This window comes from Rhea pennata, chromosome 12, assembly GCF_028389875.1.
Source record: "Rhea pennata isolate bPtePen1 chromosome 12, bPtePen1.pri, whole genome shotgun sequence".
Taxonomy (NCBI): Eukaryota; Metazoa; Chordata; class Aves; order Rheiformes; family Rheidae; genus Rhea; species Rhea pennata.
The window spans coordinates 9,164,067-9,184,952 of record NC_084674.1 but is presented as its reverse complement, the minus strand read 5'-3'; the positions used below and the strand labels follow the sequence as shown (position 1 = coordinate 9,184,952).

At 41.9% G+C, this 20,886-nt stretch overlaps 1 protein-coding gene across 1 annotated transcript in view; it reads left to right on the top strand.

Moving 5' to 3' along the window:
• Positions 1-20,886, top strand: part of PTPRG (protein tyrosine phosphatase receptor type G) — a 404,579-nt gene that overhangs the window by 291,795 nt on the left and 91,898 nt on the right. The window contains exons 6-8 of the mRNA XM_062585127.1: positions 397-463; positions 11,235-11,392; positions 16,233-16,425. Of these exons, the coding sequence (XP_062441111.1) occupies positions 397-463; positions 11,235-11,392; positions 16,233-16,425 (418 nt within the window). The remainder of the gene's footprint in view (positions 1-396; positions 464-11,234; positions 11,393-16,232; positions 16,426-20,886) is intronic.

Here is a 20,886-nt window from a genome sequence, read left to right as displayed (position 1 = left end):
ATTTCCGTGGCAGCCCCGGGTTTCTCGCGGTGCTGGTTGGGGACGGGCCGTTGCACGGCCCCTTCTCTTTATCGCGGCGCTTCTCCTCGGGGAAGGCCGGAGGGGCTGGGGGAAAATCAGCGCTTTCCTTCCAGGCTTTGCGGGGGTGATACCGCCGCGGAGGTTTTAGCGAATCCTGTTTTAACCGTGCCTGCGGTGTTTTATCGCGCCGTGAATCTTTGGCGTTTGGTGGAGAGCCAGCGTAAATGCGAGAACTAGGCAGCTTGTTAGATAACCCTGGGGTCTGGGGGTGTTTTGGTTTGTTTTCTCCCTCCCCGTCCCCTTAGAAGATTAAACTGAGACTGTTCTGCCTGATGCCGGAACGGATGTAACCGATCCCGTGTCCTTTGCACGTAGGTCAGTCAGAGGGACAATCCCGCGCTGGATCCCGTTATCCATGGGTTGAAGGGCGTCGTACATCACGGTGAGTAGCCGCTTACGCTTCCGTCTTGCTGGGAAGGGGAGAAGGGCTGGAATGTCGTCCTTCGGGGAGGGGTCACCCCCGGAAGGACGCGGTGAGCCCGTACATTCCTCACGCGCTGATGTTTAAGGGCATTAAAGGCGTTATTTGATTGGTAAAGAGCAGAGTCATTTGTTACCTGAAAATGGGTTGGGGTTAACGGTAAACAATTTGTTTCTTCTCGGTCAGTGCTCTAGACTGCGTAAGTTATCCATCAAAACCTGGTGCGATATATCATTCATATTGGTACTTCGAAAGGCGGCGCAGATGCTTCGCTCCTGCTATCTGTTTTCTGTTTGCTCTAAAAATACTCCTCTCTGAAGATTCCTATTTGTTTATAAATTATTTGTCTTTCAAATTTAGGGAGCTGATAATGAAACAGAAAATTAACTATCTGTGAAAATTAATTAAACTGTGCAGCAGATGAACATCTTTCTAATGCTGACATAAATATGATCATTTGGCTGTTCTGATGCATATAAACCTATTATCCTTGAACTTATAGCAGGTACTGAAATAAATATTAATATATTTTATATTTTTATAACCAGTTTTTAGTTAGGAATCTTCCTGAAACCTTATCATGGGTAATGCATCATTAACAATGACATCAAGACGCTTCAGTTCCAAGAGTACTCCTGTCAGGTTTTAATATAATGATTTGTAAAGTTTTAATAATCTCATTATAATTCAAAAGGTATCTGCTGGAATGGTGTTAGGTGCTGTAATAAATCTCCGTCCCATCTATAGTGCTGTGATAAAACATCTTTGCACCTTTTCAGAGGATTGTCTTTAGACATTAGTTAGAGCTGTAGAGCTTAACAAACATTTTTTTTTCTCTTCAGTGCAAACCTAGAACTAGTTGACAGTGTTAGATTAAAACAAATAGGATTTTGGATTAATTACGGTACTTTCAGAGCCATTTAACATTGCAGCTTGGAACACCAATAAATCCAAAGAAAGTGAAAAATAGGGGTTAAATGATAACATGCCATAAAGTCCTTCGTTTAGAGAATTTTCTATAGGTTTTGCTGTTTATAAATTGCAGTGTTCTGCTGTGAAATAAAAACAACACACTGTGCCGAAAAGCTATGATGTTTTCTGCAAAAATAGGTGTTATTATCTGGCTCCCACTGGGTAACAGAACAGGCTAGCAAAAATAAAGCGAGGACGAGCGGGGCTGCAAGGATTTTTCAGTGGTTGAGTAATTTGACACTGAAGTCAAGCTGCCATTTAACTGGTTCAAAATATTTTTTTAGGTTTGTTTTCCACCTGCCTTCTATTTCGAGACTCTCTACCCCCTGCAAGGTCTGTGGTGTCTTCTCCAACCTGTCCTTTTTTTTTTCTGCTCCCTTTCTTGCTCCTCACTGCAGCAGCTGAAATAGCCGCTAGCGCGTAATCACCCCGGTGCCTAGTAAGATTATCCCGTTCCCCAAAATAATTGTTTGGGGAGGATGTGACACGATCCCGAGGTTGTGATTCCCTGACCATATAATGATTAGTCCGCCTTGGAGCTGCCTACCCACAGCGAAATCTGGGTGGATAAAAGGCGTTTATTTTTGTTTCGCTCACAATGCACAGAAGGCTGCTAGTGTTTCAAGTAAAGGAAATGGCTCGATATATTTCAATAGCTTGTTTCCTTTTAAAAACATTAAGGAAGAAAAAAAGGAAAATCTTGCTTTCCTTCCTGTTTCAAAGAGCCTGATTAAAGGCCTTTTCTACAGCTTTTTTTGGTGAGTTAAATAAGGGAATTTCCTCCTACAAAGTAGTTGTTCAAAGAAATTGTTTCCTTTAGCTTAAATATTGATGGAACATTTCAGTGAAAAATTCTAATATCATTTCTCTTTTTTAATGTTACTGTGTAGGATAATAGTAAAGATGTGAGCTTTTATTGCAGACACCCTCATTTCTTTTCTTGATGTAATTTGCTTGCATCTAGTGTGAGCGCAGTTTTACAGATTTGTCTGAAAAGGCCCTTCCTGCCATCCGTTTGAGTGGGATGCCAAGGGAGCGCGGACTTTTGGCTGAAATTCAGTGGAAAAGTCTTGTGGCTTTTGGACGGTGTGGTCGGGAGGGAGGGAAGGGAGAGGAGCATGTTGCACTAGGGTCAAGCAGGGGTCCGAGAAAAGAAGATGGAGACGGGCAAAACGGAAACCTTAACTCTCTCTGCATTTTGTGGTATTTCCATGCTCACGTTGTTTGTAGATACTCTTCACAGTACAGAGGCACACACCTATAATGTAAAAATCAGGAACGCGTAATGCTGAGATGGCCACGTTGCTCTTAAAGCAGACCATGTTTGTAAATCCTCTGCTTGCTGGAGAGACCACCAGCCCCTGGACTCCACTCCTCCTGTTTTCCTCATCCCAACGTGCCTACTAAATAACATTTCCTTGTTTTTTTTCTGTCTCTCTCCCTCCAACCTGCAGAGTTTCCTAACTTAGTTAATTCTCAGTTACATATAGGGATGGTATTGATGAGTGGTGATGCAGTTTTTCCTTTTTCTTGCATATCTTTCTATTTTTTCTGAACTTCTATTTTTTTTAAATACTCTTCCGGGGGTAAGTGAACAATTTAAATGTCAGAAAGACTTTTTTGTGGCAGGGAAAGCAATTTTTGCTTGAGATTTCGTCAGGGATTTGAATTACTCACTAATTTGATGGAACATAAGTAATTGTGCCCTTCACAGTGTCACCAGCTTAGTAACAATGATAGAGAAACATGTGCATAAAAATCAATACAGGCTTAGTAGCTACTCAGAATTCGCTCTATTTTCTCATCTCCAGGACTAATTTTCTGGAATCTTAATGTTACAGTAAGCTTAATTTTACAAGAGAAACCATCTGAAATTTCTCAGCTGGAAGGAAAACCAGTGGTGTGCCAAACATCCTAACAACGCTGTGGAGCAGCGATGATGCTTTTGGGTTTGCCCCGCATCTTCCTGCCGAGCTCTGTGTTCACATCGCAGGTCGATGGTCCCAAATCCCAGCACCCGCCCTTGCAGCACATCGTACAGGCGCCTTGTCGTGGCACTGCAAATTGGCTTCTTCTGCCTCCGCTTTGGTGCCACCGCGAGTACAGTGGGGAGCTCGGCACCCGAACTAGCCGGTCCTGTCCTGCACGTGCGGAGGAGGCTCCCAGGACTTTGGAAAAAAAGTGTGCCCTTGCGGGAGCCTAAATACCAAGTTAGGCCTTTTACAGCTGATTTGCATTCAAATGGCTATGAAAGCTTTTGTCCTGCCGTATTCTTCCTATTCTTCGGCAAGATCTCAGAGGAACACCTAGCAAGAGGGAGCTATTGCAGAAAAACATTGCTTTTTCCCACCTCTGCTGTCTGATTGCCCTTTCTAGCACTGTTTTTATGTAGGCCTCCTAGGGATGGTTTTCCCTTGGTCTTACTAGGTGCCTGAAAGGCATTAAAATAACAGTCCCTTTCCCTGATGCCAGTGTCTGAAATGACGTTCTCTCCCCTGAAGTGGACACCTGGTGTTGGTGACTCTGCAGCATTTTCCCTCTCCCAAATGTGGGTGCATGTGTGCTCCTTGCAGTCCCGGTTTGCCATGCTGGCAAAGAAATTATCCAAAGGAACAGCAGCCCGCAACAGCCTGGGCTCGTGTAAAATGTTTTGCAGCGACGGCAAGCCCTGATTTACTGCGCTGTCCTGTTCTCTGCGTCTGTCACCAGGAATCTCCACTGATCAGCAGAAAGTTATCAGTAAAGCACAAATAAATTACCGCTGCAGAGAAGCTGCTATTAATGTCACAAAAATGGGGCTCTCGTTCCCTTCCTTGTCAAAACCGAGTCTGAAAATCAAAGTGCAGCCAGATCAAAAGCTTCACTTGCATCTGTTGCTTGTTTGCTAACGTGGAGTGGAGTGAGGGAAACAGCGGAACTTTTGCTTATTCAGAAAGGGAGTTTGGAAAATGTCTTGCCTTTTTTCTTCTGCCTTTGTATTATTAAAGAGCCACAGCTTAAGCTCAGCATGGAGCAGAGTCTCCCTAGAGATGGGAGAGGTGTACCAACAAATTGGTGGTGACCACTAGCATGTCAGGGCTGCTGGGGAGACGGTGCCGAAATACAGTGGGAAAAGAGTTGCTCTAGCAGCGAAAAGGATAGAGAATAAATATGTTGCACATCTCTACAGTTGTCCTAGGCAAAAAGGCAGTGAGTAACCTGTTAAAATAAATCAGCACTAAAAAGGAAGCAATCCAGACAGTGTTAGTTACCCTGTGGATCTATCACACCAGAAGGCATAATAACAAGAAAACACCATTAGCAGCATGACAGGTTTTTTCTTTTGTTTTTAACTTGAACCATAACACCACCTGACAAGCTGTTTGCTTTCTGCAACACATATCGAGGGGTTGTAGAGAAGAAAGGTGGTGGAGAAGGGGTGAGGGTGAGATGTACCGTCGTGGGACCTTGTCTTTTAAAGTAAAACTTTGAAGAAAGCAAAAGCCCAATTTGGATCAAGGAAGAGCAAGAAAGGGAGAGCAGCACGATGTGTTAAGCCAAGAATGAAACGTGGAAGAGCATTTTCTTTATTTTTTTCCTCGGGGTGATCTGGATATATTCTTTTGTTTTCTGCTCTGTTCTCGTGTTCACAGGCAGAGTAGCAGTGCGAAAGGGGCCAGGACATGATCACTACGGAGCAAAGGGGAGGAGGCGGGAGGTGGGGAATGAAGATGCAAGCAGAGGTGATAAGTTCACACCTTTATATAGGGCAGCTCTGTGCCTAGCTGCCGGGGGTCTGCGATGTTTAAAAGTGTAAGTGATGGATGTGTTAGAAATCTCTGGTCCTTCACTTGGCTGTTCTGCAGAAAGCGGTGCTGGTCGTGGCTAGGTACAGACCAGCAAGCTGACATATAATTAACATACTGCACAGAAAAGCTTAAGTTAAACTAACAAAAAAAGATGATTGCAAAGGTGAGAACTCCACAGTTAAGAAATGACTGAATTTAGGTAGCTTGTGAATGTGAGCAAAGCTCCTTGGGGGAAGGTGCCGGTGGGTTTGGTGGCTGAGCGCTGAGCAGAGAGGGGTGGTGAGGTCTGCGAAGCTGGAGCCGTGCGCTGGCCCCGATGTTTCTGCCGCGCGTCGCCCTGCCGGTCCCGTCATCCCAGCTTGTTCGAGGGATCCTCCTTCCCTCCAAACTCCTTGCCTCAATTTATTTTTCCTGTCGCTGGTGCCCGTTCTTTATTTCTTCGGCAGCTCCCCGCGGTTTCCTTGTCCCTCCAGCCTCGTCTCCACACGTTCCTCCACCTCCGGGTAGATTTTACATCCCAGTCCAGAAGGGCAGCAGCCTGCTCTGCCAAGCCCTGCATCAGCACTATTTAAACACTGAAAGCTCACAATTATTTTTTTACTACTTTATAAAGGATTAAGCCCTCCTTCTTCCCCCACCCAAGTAGAGCCTTTTTCCCCTTAAACTGTTTCAAGAGAGGGAGGGAGAAAAATTGAGCTTGAAAGAGACACCTGGTATGCAAATTTTCAACTCAAATTCTTCTCGCTTGGAAAACTTGCCTTTCTTCTCTTTCCTCCTGCTCTTTGTACCACTCGCTGGTTGTCTCAGATTAAATTAGGCTGCAGACTCCCCGCGTAAGGACCATGTTATTATCTCATTCCCTTCCTCCGCACCATGCAGTGCTTTCTGTGCCCTTGCAGCGCCTTACATCGCTCAGCAGAGGCTCCGGTCTTAAAAAAAAAAATAAATAAATAAAATGAGAGTAATAATTACACAACGAATGACCTGAATTACACTGCATACAGAGGACTGTCAAAAACCACTCTTCATGCTGGATTTACACAGCAAGTACTCATTTGAACATCTTTTTAGTTAAAATAACATATAATATTTTTAATTGCATCTTTAAAATCACTACAGTGAATCTGATTCCTCTCTGGTGTGCAGCCTGCTTTATCTGGGAAGTTCTGGCTCAGCGGCTGTGCGGCATGGTATCCTTTTGATTATTTTTGCGTGTTTGTTTTTAAATATTTGAATGCAGAAGCTTTAGAGTGACTTGGCTCATTGTGAAAACAAAATTGGCAGTGACATTGTTTAACAAATTTGGGAGACTTTCAAAGCTCTTCATATTGGTATTGCAGATTTCAGTTATTCAAAGTGTAGCTGGGTAGCGTTTCCACCTATCAGGCACTGCACATACGTTAATTTTGGAAATAAGCTCATTTTAAGATACTGTTTTCAATCCAGCCAAGTTCCTCTTTTCCTGCAGAAAAGCATGATGAAAGTCCCAAAACATTTCATGAGATATAAATGGACTTGGCATCTGGTTATTTTCTTGTGATCTCTAGTCCAAGCTTCTGGTAGATTTGAGAAGGGTTTTGATCACAGATAGTTGTGATGCTGTTTACCTGCATGTCTCAAGAACCCTCTTACCCTCCAGTGATAGGGATAAAATACAGTGCTATCTTTATTCAGCATGTTACCATAATTTATTTTTAGCAGATCAGTCCTTGAAGCTGAACATTCAACTGATACTGACCATTATTATAAGGTAGCTGATAATAAGGAATTGAAAAAAATAAAGATAATTTTTTTTGTCTGAGAGGCAAGTCGAATTTTGGAAGCTCTTGAAACAAGATACTTGTTCATCCAGTACTGTCGTAAGTAGTTTAGTCTTACATTTTTATGTTCTGTTTCTACACCTCAGTTTGCAAAAGGGAGTTTGCATATGCCGTAGAAATAGATGTTTCTTACAGTGTTAGTCTAAAAATAGAGAATGGTAATGCAAGTTTTCATGTTGGCTTGCAGATAAACATGGAACTAGAACATGCCGTTTGCTCATGTGTTTTCCTTCCAATTTCCCCAATAACCTTTCACATTGCTGTTATAGAAGAAAGATCAAGTGATGGACATGACTGTTGCAACAGAAGGTCAAATGTGTTACCAGCTGGCTATGTTAATTCTCTTTTTCATGACTGTAAGAGTCACAAATACTATATTGTCCTTTTATGCTGAAGAACGGTCAGTAGTTCAAATATCACATTTGTTTTTTTTTTTGATTGTCAACAAGGAATTGGTGCTTCTTGTTAATTTTGTGTTTGAAAATCGTTAGAGCGAATGTTTTTTACAGACCTTGGTGCTTTAAACAAAGAATCACATTTAGTCAATAAAACTGTCCGTGCTGCATTGGTGATGCACTTCAGTGGACGTTTCAGGTGCCTCCTTTGTGCTTTGCCTGGATGCGGTGGCCACAGAAACAGGTTTCTTGACGCTTTTTCAGAAGAACGCTTTCTGCTTCGACGGTCTGTCGGTAGCTCCAATCTCTGTGGCTCCGATTTTGTGCTTGCTTGTTTTTCTGCTTGGGCACACGTCCGTATTGTGTTAGGGGAAAGGGAGCTGGACAAGGAGCAGCAGGAGGGACCGCGCAGATGTGGGGCACTGGTAGGCGGCACAGGGGCTAGTAAGTGGCTCCTGGGGCAGCTTGGAGTATTCACTGGGGCAGTTCACAGCTGTCTGCAGGCACGCACACGTTTTCACTGGTGCACTTCATTGCTTTTCTGTTGTCTCCCAGTTGTCTTTGCAGGACCTGTCAGCAAAGTAGTGTCTTGTTATTTGTTTTAATTCTCCCGACTTGGTGGATTGCGTAGTTCCCAGCGCTGCCCAGGCGTTGTTTCTCCCCGCTCCTCACCCTGCTGTGTCTGTTCTCAGTCTTCTGGACACAACCAGGCCAGTGCCAAGCATGAGAACGAGCTGGCCATAGAAAACAGGGAGGAAAGGTTGCGTGGTTTTTGCCAACCTTGTTCTTTCCCATATAATAGGGATTACGTATCTATATACATATACATATGTGTATATAAACATATATATCTAGCATATTCAGTGAATGCTGTCACCTAGCTTGTAAATGGTTCTAACAGATTTACCAAGAATAATAAGCAATTTTTACTTAAGATCAAAATTTTAAAAGTAATTATGTGACTTTAAAGTCCCCTTTTCAGAAGCAGCTCAAGCTCTCAGGAGCACAACCTCTTTGCATTTACTGTTTCTATATGATCTCGAAGGAGACGGGAGGTACACTCCTGAATATTTAAGCCACTTTGTGTTTAAGCTTCACATAAAGATCCGTTTGACACTTCAGTTTCTAAAACTCTGTGCCATGCATCTAGATGGAAGTGATACAAATGAATGAACTGTTTTCAGAACTACTAGGTTATTAAAGCGTAATCAATTGATTATCATCTATTTTAATAGTCATTTTAATCCAATTATATGTATTTTTTATTTTAATCTTTGAAATTCATTAATGAAAACTTACAACATTGCTTGTAGCCATGAAAAATTAGATAGGGTACACCCTGCCCTACTTAAACTGTATATTAGCAAAGCTACTTTTTTCTCAAGAAATATTCTCTTTCAAAGCCAACTATGACTTTCCAAATGCTTAGGAAAAAAACCCTCTGTAATTGATAACTGAAATTTAATCATAGTCGGATACTTCCAGTTCACATTCAGATAAGGTATTTCTCTGTCTAAATAAGCTTCCCTTGGTTGATTATTCATATTGTAGTTCAAAATGTTTAAAAATGAAAGACAGAGTTGGATGAAATGTAGACTACTTAATACAGTGTGTATTTAATATAAAAGTCATGCATTATTCATTTTTGCAATTTGAATAACTTTGAATTTAGCATCCCTGTTCTTCATCTTTTCCTTTGATGAACAATTAATTATTAAAATATAATATTGTCAGCATATGGCATAAAAATCCTTGAAAGTATAAAATGGGCTTTGCTCTCCTGTCATCCTTTGATAAAGGGGTACAGGGATACTCCATGCTCCAGGTTTTTCATGGAATGGGTTTGTCCAACATCTTGAGTGTTTTCGTAGTTCTGAGTAAAAGGTTATAGTAGTTAAAAATTGTTTAACTGTTAATTGTAACTGAAGTGTTATTTTTTAAATTTCTCAATTAGCATGGATATAAGGGGAAAGCACTTTTAGAAATGTGCATATGTCTCCCATCAATTCCATTTATAGTCGTTGGCTGTTAGTAAGAGCAGATCTGTTTGCATGTTCAAATGCCCTTTCAGATTCATAACAATATACTGTGTGCATGATAAAAGGGGACAGTTTCTTAAGCAGAAAAGTTATGTCATTTTGTTGTGAAGAAGTATATGTGCTGAATTTCAAAATCAAGCCCCGTAAATGTGTTTGCAGTTTTTCTAACCAATTTTTCCTGTATAAAAATAAACCAATTGGTTTTAAACAGGATATCAAATTAAATACAACCTTTTGCTGTGATTATGCTTTCTTGATTAGAATCTCTTTGAACTTTGGCCAATCGTGTATTTTACCATTTAACACGTAAGCACTTCTTTTTTTAAAACCAAAGGTGTGTTAAGAAAAAGAAAATATATGTTTTGTTTTTTGTTTCCTTCCTTGTTGGGGATGGAGAAATGGTTGATACTTGCTTGCATAAGGCAGAAACAAATGGTAAATGAAGAGATTGCAGTGTTCTGTTACAATATATACTTCAACTTTAATAGAATTATTCATGTTTTGGAAAAACTGAAGCTACGAGCTCATTGCCCACTGCTGGCATTATGCAGAAGGACAGAAGGTGTCTGAAGTGCCTCCTACATTTGCACCTTGCTGCAGCAGGAAAAAAATGCCTGTGATTAGCAGAGTACTGCTCAGAGGTATAGGCTGGTTTGGTTGAGACTTCTAGAAAACTGTGGGATGCTGGGAAGGTGAATTCTGCAGATGACCTTTTTCCACTCTCTCCTGCCTCGCTGGAGCGCGTGTCCATTGCCAGCTGCCCTGCTCCCCTGTCTGGCTGCAGGGGAAAGGATTTGCTTAGCAGCTTGGATGATATGGAAGAAGCAGCATTCCCGCTATCCTAAATTTATGTGAGGCACAAAGAATGTAGGAGGTGAGGAATGGAGATGTATGGGAGAGCCTCGCTGGTCAGCATGCCCTTGGGCAGGGAGCACCCTGGCACAAGCTGAGAGGGAGCTGCCACCTGGGAGCCAACATACACTGCAAAGGATAAATGCTCGGGGGCGGCAGGGAAGCTGTTTGTTGTCTTGCCTGCAGCTCTTTCTTTCTTTCATTTATTTATTTATGTTCACAAAGTTAAAGATTACCGACACTTGTTACTGAAGCTAAATGCTGCCAGTGCTCGGCTTTGCATTTCATGTTGGCCAAGAAGACAGAGTTCCTCCCCAAAACATTGGACCCCAACAAGGAACTTCTTGTTGGTGCCTCTTGGACTGGAGAGAAGAGGCAGTGGGTTTTACCGAGGAGACGGGTGCCGTTCCTGGTGCCCTCGACTGGCAGCAGCGAGCGGGCCCCAGCTCTGTCCTGCGGGAGCTCGGCGAACGCCCGCTGCCGTGAAGCTGAAGAACCATCCAATGAGCACTGAAACCGCTCTAAGCAGTGTTGTTTCCACACTAGTGCAAACCGATGGGGTAACAAGGGCATTTCACACCTGCACACCCCCTCTGTAGGAGCCTACGCGTTGGGTGTAGGATTGACTAGCGTTCTGGCTGCTCTTTTAATAATCAACATAGCACCTTGTACAGAGCTTTCCTGATAGGGTGTCTTCATATTTCCATATATATATGGAAATATATATATATATTTATATATATCATAAAATATGTTGTTGCCATTACACGTTGTTAGGCTGCCTATCAATGTGACGTCTGTTTTAAAGACACATTAAAAAAAATTTTTTTTTTAAGTGTGATTTTGGTTGTCAATCTTCCCTGCAGAGAAGGAGACCTTTCTGGATCCCTTTGTGCTGAGAGACCTTCTGCCAACGTCGCTGGGGAGTTACTACCGCTACGCAGGCTCCCTGACAACTCCCCCCTGCAGCGAGATCGTCGAGTGGATAGTTTTTCGGAAGCCCGTTCCTATTTCTTACCATCAGGTGTGTTGCTTTCTTAGTGCAGTTCATCTCTTGCTTTGCCCTCGTAAGGCAGCGTTCTCAAAAACCATCGTCGTAATGTTGAGAACAAAAAAGTTTGTGTTGACAAAAAAGGAAGCGCCTGGGATTTTTTTTTTCTCAAGTAATATTGTTTCTGAACGTGAGCCATCGGTCTTAAAAAGACTGTACAACATGAAACCCCATTTCCTTTCAGTGATTTATTTGGTATTGTTTGTATTAAGATTAAATTAAGCTGTGGTATAAATATTTGCACGGAATTCCTTTTTATTCTTTTTAATTGAAACTTTCTTTTGAAAGTAAAGTAAGTGATTTCAGTTCTGCTCAGATTTAGTATTTTGAACTAATTACATTAGAAAAGACGTGTTTCCATTAATTCTCCATGCTTAACTGTTTTTGTAACACAGTAAAGCTGCCATTATATGCTTAGAGAGCTGGTACACAAATCTTTAAAATTAGCACGTAACAGCTTTTAATGCAAATAGAGACAATGCCTGGGATTTGTCTGGAGAAGAATGCTCCCAATAAAGTAATGGATAGATGTAGTCAGATGTTTACCAGTTAAGTGCATTTTTGACATTTTCAGATTGTCATCTTTAGAAAGTCTTACCACTGATGTTAGTCTTTCCTTCTATTTGTTTGGCTGGAGCTGTCAAAAACAGACTTCTAAAATAAACTAATTCTGTAAAACTTAGGTAATTAGTTCACTAGATGGTGTTGGAGAAAGCGAAAAGGCATCAAATAGTCAGTGATCATCTCTTAGCTGTTAATTTTATTAAAAATAGTGCATAGTACCACAACTGAGGATCAGCACCATGAAGAATTAATTCCTGAATAAAGAAAAAATCAGTTCCTGCTCTGATCTGCTATGGCATGTGGCACTGAGCTGGTGAAATCATGTTCTGCTTAGGAAATATTGCAAAATACAATGACTGGCCTCAGTGCTGCGGGTGGGATGACTGGCGGATACTGCTGCTGCTGCTGCTCAAAGATTTTGAAACGGGGCAAGGGGATTGCTGTGCTCCCGGACCAGTCCTTTTTTTCCCCTGCTTTGCAGATGTTTGCGTTGTTTTGCCTTTCTCGCCAAAGCGTGACGTGGTTACGCCGGTGGGCTGGTGGTCAGCGAGAGCCCTTTCCCTAGACGCGTTTCCGCAGCGCGGGCTCTAGCACGGCTGGTTCACGCCGTGTCTTCATGCAGGTGACGGTACTGGCCTAAGCAGGAGACTTTGCACATGTCCTGGTTGAATCGGATCCCTTGTGTTTTTCAGACTGTTTCTCCGATTGTCAAGATCATTTTGAATTCTGCCCTTGCCCACAGTATATTGCAATCCCTTCAGGCTTTTCACTGTCTACAAATCAATAAGTGTACTGTTAAGTAGTTTATTATCATTGGGTTGCTCTGAGGCCTGACCCACGTTCAGTTTTATACCCTGTATATGTAGCAGGTGGGTTGAGACAGCCTTTTTTTTTGTTTTCAACTTTTTTTAAAAAACTTCTTTAATAAATGCCAATAAACTGGTAAATGCCAGCTACAGACAGCCTTATAATGCTATAAAGGTACTTTATCCCGGCATAGCTTCTTTCCTGTGCTGCACAGTAGTCACTGCCAAATTAAGCCTTGAAAATTTGGAGTTATGCTGCTTTGAGCAGGCATGTGTGGTTGAAGGGCTGGGAATTCTGTGTGTAGACAGCCATTCATTGATACTACAACGAATGTGGAATAAATAATAGTATTCTTCCCCTTGGCAGCTCGAGATGAGTGTATTTTAAGAGACTGCCACCCTGCCACTGCTGTGATTATTATTTGTTCTTGTAACAGAAACAGTGCAGTATAATCCATGGCCATAGTTTAACCTTCTTTATCACAAACCCTGTGAAGCAGTCTGTAATCCCAGGGGAGGAAAGTGATATTATTTGAGCTTTGTTGCTGTTCCAATTAAATCCTTGCTTTTGTGCAAAATACCTTGCCGCAAAAGGGACAGTGCTGAAGTGGTCCATCTGTGGAGGCTTCTCTGTTTGATTCTCAGTGCTTCATCGTCGTCGTCTCTCCCAATAATTAGACAACAAAACGGGACGAGCCATGTCACCCTGCAGATGCATTGTAAAGCTAAGTGCGTTCAATGACCCAAAGCATGGCATTATCTCGTGTAATGCATACCTCAGACTATCTCGTTGTGCTTGTAGCAGTTTTCGTATTTTTAATTGCCATTTATGTATCCAACCCTTAGAAAACTGTGTGCATCAGGCTTTAATAGTTTGTAATTACATGACTTGGAGTTTTAGATCAGGTTTCCCTGCATCTACAATAGTGTTTTAACAGCTTTCCACCTCTTCTGAACAGGAGCTCTCATACTCCTTAAAGAGCATGAATGTAGCTCCTTGAATGTAGCTCTTGATTTTTTTTTTCCTGGCAGCTATAGATCAATTAATTTCGCATTTTTGATAGATAATATTTTTATAATAAAAATGAAGTTGAAATGATTTATACACACTTCAACACATAAAAAGGGGAAGGTTAAAAATCATATTTGAAGTGGCAGTAGTTAAAATACAATTACACCTCCCCAAGGTAGCATGGCAGAAGAAAATATTTTAAAAGACTTTCTGAATGTTTAAAAATTCAATTAACATCATTGAATTACAAGCCTAGAGACTTGACTGCAGAGGAGCAGTTGCTACCCAAGTTCTTGAGCTTATATAGAGTAACTTTAAGCCTTGTCAATTGGCTTCATGAAAACTTCTCCCGGTGAAACAGCTAGGTAAATCTTTGCAGAGTTTGGATCTGTTCCTTCGTGGAAAGGCATAGAAGAGTGCACAGTTAGCTGGATCATCTGTTTTCTTTCTTAAGACAAAAGTATAAGAAAACAGTCCATTCCCTCCCCCCCCCCCCCTTTTTCCCTTTTTAAGCCTATCTGTCAATGCTTCGGCATGCCCCATGCTAACAGGTAGGAAATGGGTTTTGAGCAGCGGGGGGCGGCCGGTGGCTGTTACCCCTCTCATCGGCCGCTTGCCCTCCCTGTGCCTCAGTTTCCCTGCTCCTGCAGCACGTGCAGTTGTGGCAAGTGGAGGAAGCTGCTACAAAGATGCTGCAGCCTGTTTTGTTCTCTGCTATCCCAGTGATGGTTTTAGGGGCAGAGGAAGCCTCTTGCGGGACTCACAGTTCCCCGAGTTTTGGGTTTTAGGGCAGAACTGCCGAACTGAGGATCTGAGCTGTGTAATCCATCCCTTCGCACTCTCCCCTTAGCTGCCAGGGATGTCGCTCCTGTACGTATCTCTGCTAGCCCGCGCAGCACACCACCTCGCCCCAGGGGGGCTTCTTTTTGAAATGAAAAGTATAAAAGCTGACTTCCTCCTGTCCTGCAGGCCAGAGAAGTTTGACAGATTTCAGCTGAGCACGTAGCATCGTCAAGCCCAGCAGAACGGGCAAGCTGGGCAGCAGCAGCGGAAGGGGTGTTTCAATTTACTGATTTGAAGGGAAATTAAATAATGGTACTGAGTACCTCTTGGTTTAGTGGAGGACACTTAGCTGCTCTGTTACACTTCCCTTTGATTATTTTTATCAGTGCTATCAGTTGAGGCTACAGTGTGGCTGGCAGTGTAATTTTTCCCAGTTTCATGACTCCTCACGCTCTCCTCTGCAGATACGCTTAATGAAAAGTGTGTAGCCTTCAAACTGTGACCTGTCATCAAGCTATGAGTGCAACTCCACTCCCTTTTTAAAGTCTTGGGACAAATCCTGAACTCCCTGAAATCCATACCTTGGATGTATATAATTACTGTTGATTTGGATGTATATAATTACTGTTGATGTGAACAAGACCAGGGTTGAATCCTCCTCTGCTATGTCTTGCTTGGCTTTTGTAATAGTGACACAACTAATTCTAGTTCTTGACCCAAATGATAACAAGCTATTAGTAAATGCTTTACTGACCTTGATAGTTGTGAGAACAACATTAGCTGAAAATATTTTCACCATAGTTTGGTAGAAATTTCTTTCTAAGAAATACTAAGAAATAGTAGGATATGAAGGAATAGGAGAGTTTTCCAATTACAGTTCTTTTGTACAGGTTAATGCATTTTATTAAAAATACCTCAGACCTGCATCCAACAGAGGAAACATCAGCTTCCTTTTCCAGAGAACTTTATACTCACTGTGCCTAAATACATCTATTTTGTGTTATTTTTTCCTCCCCCCTGTAGTTAGGTGTCAGAGGGAGTGGTGGCTGGAAGGGGGATCAGGGCACTTGGAGCGGGGAGTCTTGTAACTCCACTGTGTTAATGACCTGCTTGTGGGCAAGTCAGAGTGCAGGTTTAGGTGCCCATCCTGTAAAGCTGGGACAACGACAGTGAACTTCCTGTGCAAACACTACAAGATCTATCCACAAAGCTTAGCCTGGCCACAAAGTATCTGTAGGATGTTCAGAGATGCAGCGTTGTCCGGGTCTGGAGAACACTCAGAGGGTCAAAGGGCTTGGAAACACTTTTTGGCAGGATACTGCAAAACAAAACTGTGCCAGCAGAGAGAGGTTTTGGTGGGGCTGTCTCACACAGAAAATCCTTCCAGACAAGAGGTCTAAGGGCAAGCGTTTCCTTGCCCAGGACCAGCTTGCACGGGTTGCTCAAAGGCCTTCTCTGCTGTTTGGCAGGATAAACACTGTACTGAGATAAGAGGGTTGGCAATGATTTCAGTGGGCAGCCCAACTTCCTGCTTGATTTATCAGCCTTGGCATCAATGCTTCCTGCCATTTTACATTCTTATCAGCTGCCTGGATTTTGCCACATTGTTTTTCTAATTAACGTTCTTTCTCTTCCCCGCCATGATCAGCTGGAGGCATTCTATTCCATATTTACCACCGAACAGCAAGACCATGTCAAGTCTGTGGAGTATTTGAGGAATAACTTCCGACCACAGCAAAATCTGAACAACAGGAAGGTGTCAAAGTCTGCTGTGAAGGATGCTTGGAGCCAAGATACGACAGACATCTTGGAAAACCCACTCGGTACAGAAGCTTCCAAAGGTATCTTAGGATTATGAATTTTGCACTTGAATAATAAGAGATACTTTTGGTTCTACTGTGTCATTATACCGTGTTAAGTATAGCTGTGAGTTACCAAAGAAATAATGCAGTGTATGCAGGTATTCTTTGTTTACATATCTCAATAAATTAACTAATCTTAGGTGTGAATAAAGTGACCTGTGAAACCAGCTGTCACAAGGTACCATGGAGATGAAGACCCAGAATGAATTAGTCTCAATTCAGCCTGTGTCTCTGTTTATCCTGACTGGCCTTAGGCCTTTAGAGATGCCTAAAACTGAGGAAACATTAAGGGGCAGCAGCAGAGGTAAAATTTAGGCCCTGCATGAATCTTTATTTGAATGGCTCACTGGGTGTTTGAATGGAGATGGGATATCCAGATGTGCTCATGGTTTTTGTTTTTATAATAACAAGACTTTTGAAGAGCCATTGACCTTTTCGTTCAACATACGTATCAACCTTTTGGCAACGATGATTGGGGAAGAAGCTCTTCCATGTAGACAGGTTGTTTTATAATGTCTTGCTGAAGTGTTTCATGTGCCTTTTTGTAGAGCAGCTGGTGCTTGCTTCTATCAAAAGCTGGATAACGAGCTAGATGGAGGGGGTTTGGGAAGGAGGTGGCAGTGGCATGAACAGCCCCAGCTACAGGACACATCAAAATTTTGAGAGAAATGTGTACTAGATAAAATAAGACTAGAAATAAGTAGCATTTACTACCTTTATTGTCCTTGATTTTATTGGATCTTATTTATAGCTAGAAGAAGCATGACGTATGCTTCCCAGTCTTGAGGCTCAAGAAGTGCTTGATGCTGAACCAATCCAAGGCAGAGGTATAGTAGAGGGGGCAGTTTGCCAGAAGGAAACAACTAACTGGATTTACAAGCTGCCCTTGTGTACCTGGCATTTTCACCTGGCCAGGCGCAGTGAATGTAGTTTTTAGAAGACGTGAATCATGAAAACAGCTGTGTTCAGCAGCCTCACCCTCCAGAGAGAGTGCTGGAAGAGTGTATTTCTCAGGGCTCATTATTCTGTGAGTGTGCTTATTTTTATATATATAATATACATGCACATAAACCGCATGTTATTAAAGGCAGCCTTGGGATAGAGGATTTGTGTCAGAAGTGAGAAGGCAATCTTAGGAATGAAGAGACCCCACCAAGCTCTGATGCTCTGGTCTGCAATTTTCAATCAGTGTTTTAACAGCAACGTGTGTCAATATTTATTTTTTCAGATATATCCTGTGTATGTGTTGCTTACCCAGAACAGTGATGAAAGTTAATAGGTTACGTTATGTTAAAAGTGACAAAACTGATTAGGTTTTATTTTGAGTGCAGCTGAGGTACCTCTGGTACAGGTGGTATAATAGTCAAGAAGGTTTTACTGCTTTGGCCGCATGCCTGAGTATCGCTTGCATCACTGGATGGTTTTTAAGATTTTAAAATTCTTTTGGTGATTTTCACACCTGTTGTAAAATAGCTGAAACCTACAATTATGACTGAGTGTTACAAACGCTGAGGTCTGAAGTTAAGGGGCTAATCTTGGAGTGTTGATACCAATGGGGCACTTGAAGTAGCTGAAAAGATTCCCATTTGTTGAACTTTAAGGATTCCTTAAGCGCAGATTCAACCAAGTGCACATGGCCTTCTTAAACCAGGTGCACTGGAGCAGGGGAGGTGTGTAACCATCAGTCCATGCTTTGATACCGTGCTACCTGGGCACTAGCCACCTTACACAGTTGAGGACCAGTTTGCTGAGAAACTTCTCCTGGGTCCTTTCCCAACACACGTGGTTAGTCCAGGTCCAGTAGCACTCTGTACCTGTTCCTACCTGGGAATTTGGGCATACAATATGTTTAATAGACTCTTCAGTTGGGGAACATGTGCTTCCCCCTCCCCTGCCCCGCCATGGTCTGACAAGACTCAAGATGATGCTCAACTGTGCTTTTTTCCTCCTGAAGCTTTCGCTGTAGGAGGCAAAAGCTAGTGGGGCAGCCAGTCTTTTTGTACTGGCTCTGTCAACTTGTCACTTTTTGGGTTGTGTGCACACCAAGGGACAATGAAAATAGGTGCTTTTTTAATATAAACTTAAAAATAAACAGGTTGCTGCAGTGTTACTAACAAAATGAATTGTAGCGTATCCTCCAAAGGTTACAGGGATGAGTTATAGCTGTTCCGGAGATGTAAGAATGAGGATGTTTCTGGCCTCTTCTTTGACAAAGGTGAACAGTGATGATGTGCCTGGTCCACTGCACATTCTGAACTACTGACATAAATAAAACGGGTTGAAGTCATAATACTTGAGTGAAAGCAAAACCTATTGTTTATTCAGCTAGTAAATGCAGTACCTCTTTATATAGTGTCATCCATGCAAAAGCACTGAGAAGTTGAGTGCGCAGAGCACTTCTCAAACAGCGAGTCTAGCATACAAATGTAAGAATATAGTGTTAGCATAACAAATTTATTCTATGCAGATTCCTCTGCACACCTCATAGTTGCATCTGAATGCTTTCCATATTGCATTAGGCAGTGTGACCAGTGTCTGTCATGTGTTGGCTCTGCATGCCCTCCCTGTGCTTACATGTGTATGTTGTAGAAAAAGGCAAGGTCAAGAAAGTGTTGTCTTTTGCTCGCTGCAAGGTGGCATGGTTTGTGATGGTCTTGAGCTCTGGAGGGGAAGTTCGGATTTGTTTGTCGGTGTGAATTTTTGCAATTTGTTTCTTCTGTCACACTCTATTAAGTCTGTGGGCAGTATTGCTAATCTAGAAAACAGTGTAGCATTCGTTATGCAAGCCTTTCTTGTTTTGGAGGAAAATGTGCCCAGAACAATTTGCATAATGTTCAGAATAATTTTCAGAATTCCCTGGTGAACAGTGAGTTTCAGATTTGTATGAAACAATGCGGTTGTTCATTGACAAACTTGGTATCCAAAACAGTTCAGCGCTGAACAGGAATGCCTTTTCTCCTGGATATCAAAGCTATCTGGGGTCACAAAACTGAGACCAGCTAGCATAAACAGCAGATACATTGCAGGAAAGCTGTTTCCCACTTTATGCAAGACCTCTGATTATTTTCTTAGGAAAGCCCCATAACTGGTCGCATTTGGTTAAAAAAAAAAAAAAAATCCTCTGAGAAAGGTTATTTTAGGTCAACCAAAACTGTCAGTGAATTTGGATCCAGTTTGTTAGCAAGTATGAATGTTACTAGTCTTTTGTTTTGTAGCTACCCTCCTCGGTTTTTTTTTTATTTATTTATTTTAAAGAGGGAAACTATTTTTAAAGGTAGTTTACAATAATCAGGATACAAGATGGTGAAAATACTTTAGTTAATTTGAAATAGTGTGGAGGGCTAATTTTTCACTTCAGAGGGAGAGTAAAAACTCCAGTGTTTCTTTTGTGTTAATATTTTGCAAGAAGGTTTTCTTTGGTTCCATTGTCTCATTCCTTTCTTCTGTTGGCAAAAGCTGATTTAAAACAGTTCTCTCGAGAACTACTTGTACACCTGAAATGAAAGCATATGCATAGGACCTTTGCTGAATCAGAGCCCATGAGTTGAGCTTAATTCTTAAGTTGACTCTGGAGCTGTTTCAAGAAACCATAGCGATCATCTTTAAGTATGTTATTTCTAAAATATACCATTAAAGATGTGCAATATTCAGGTATATAATCGTAGCAACTGGTGCATTGATTATAACCCATCAGACAAGAATACTTTTTAAGGGGAGGAAACTTGCTAAAGATTCAAGATATGCAATGGGTCAGGCCATTAAGTCATGCAAGTGATCAGGCCTGTTAAATTTAACAAAAAGACTGGCCATCATTACAGCACTGATTTATATAAAGTTTTTGAAAGTTGGAGGTTCTCTGTGCAGACTTACCAAACAGAGAATATATTATTAAAGTATTCACCAGATACTGTAAATAATAGACAGTGGCAGCATTTGATTTTTTGCACATGACCATCTCTGTTAAAACTGTCTCCTCTTTTACGTGGCCTGTCCTCTCTGGCTCAGGATTGTGTTGCTCTGTCACATCACATATTGTACTCCTGGCTTTTTGTAGGCTGCTTCCAAACAGCTATGCCAAAGTGATTGCTAATTATTTATTAGCTTAGTCGTGCACATTGCTCTTAGGGGACAAGTAAAGAGAATCCTTACATAAAAGACCACACAGTCCAAGGACCTGACTTCTCAACTCTGTATGTTCTTTACGGCTTTCAGATGTTGTTCCGTCAAGCAGAGATAGACTTACAAAACATTACCTGCTTCAGTAAAAGTACAGGCAAAGAAGCTGAGGAGGGAAAGGCGTTTCATTTCCGTGCTTCAAGATGTAACCTGTGTGCAAGAGAACGCCGGCCCATCTGATTTTGCTGCTGGTTAGGATCTTCAAATACTGTTTGTCTTTATGATTTTTAACTCTGAGGGAGAAAAAAAAAAAAGAGCTTTAAC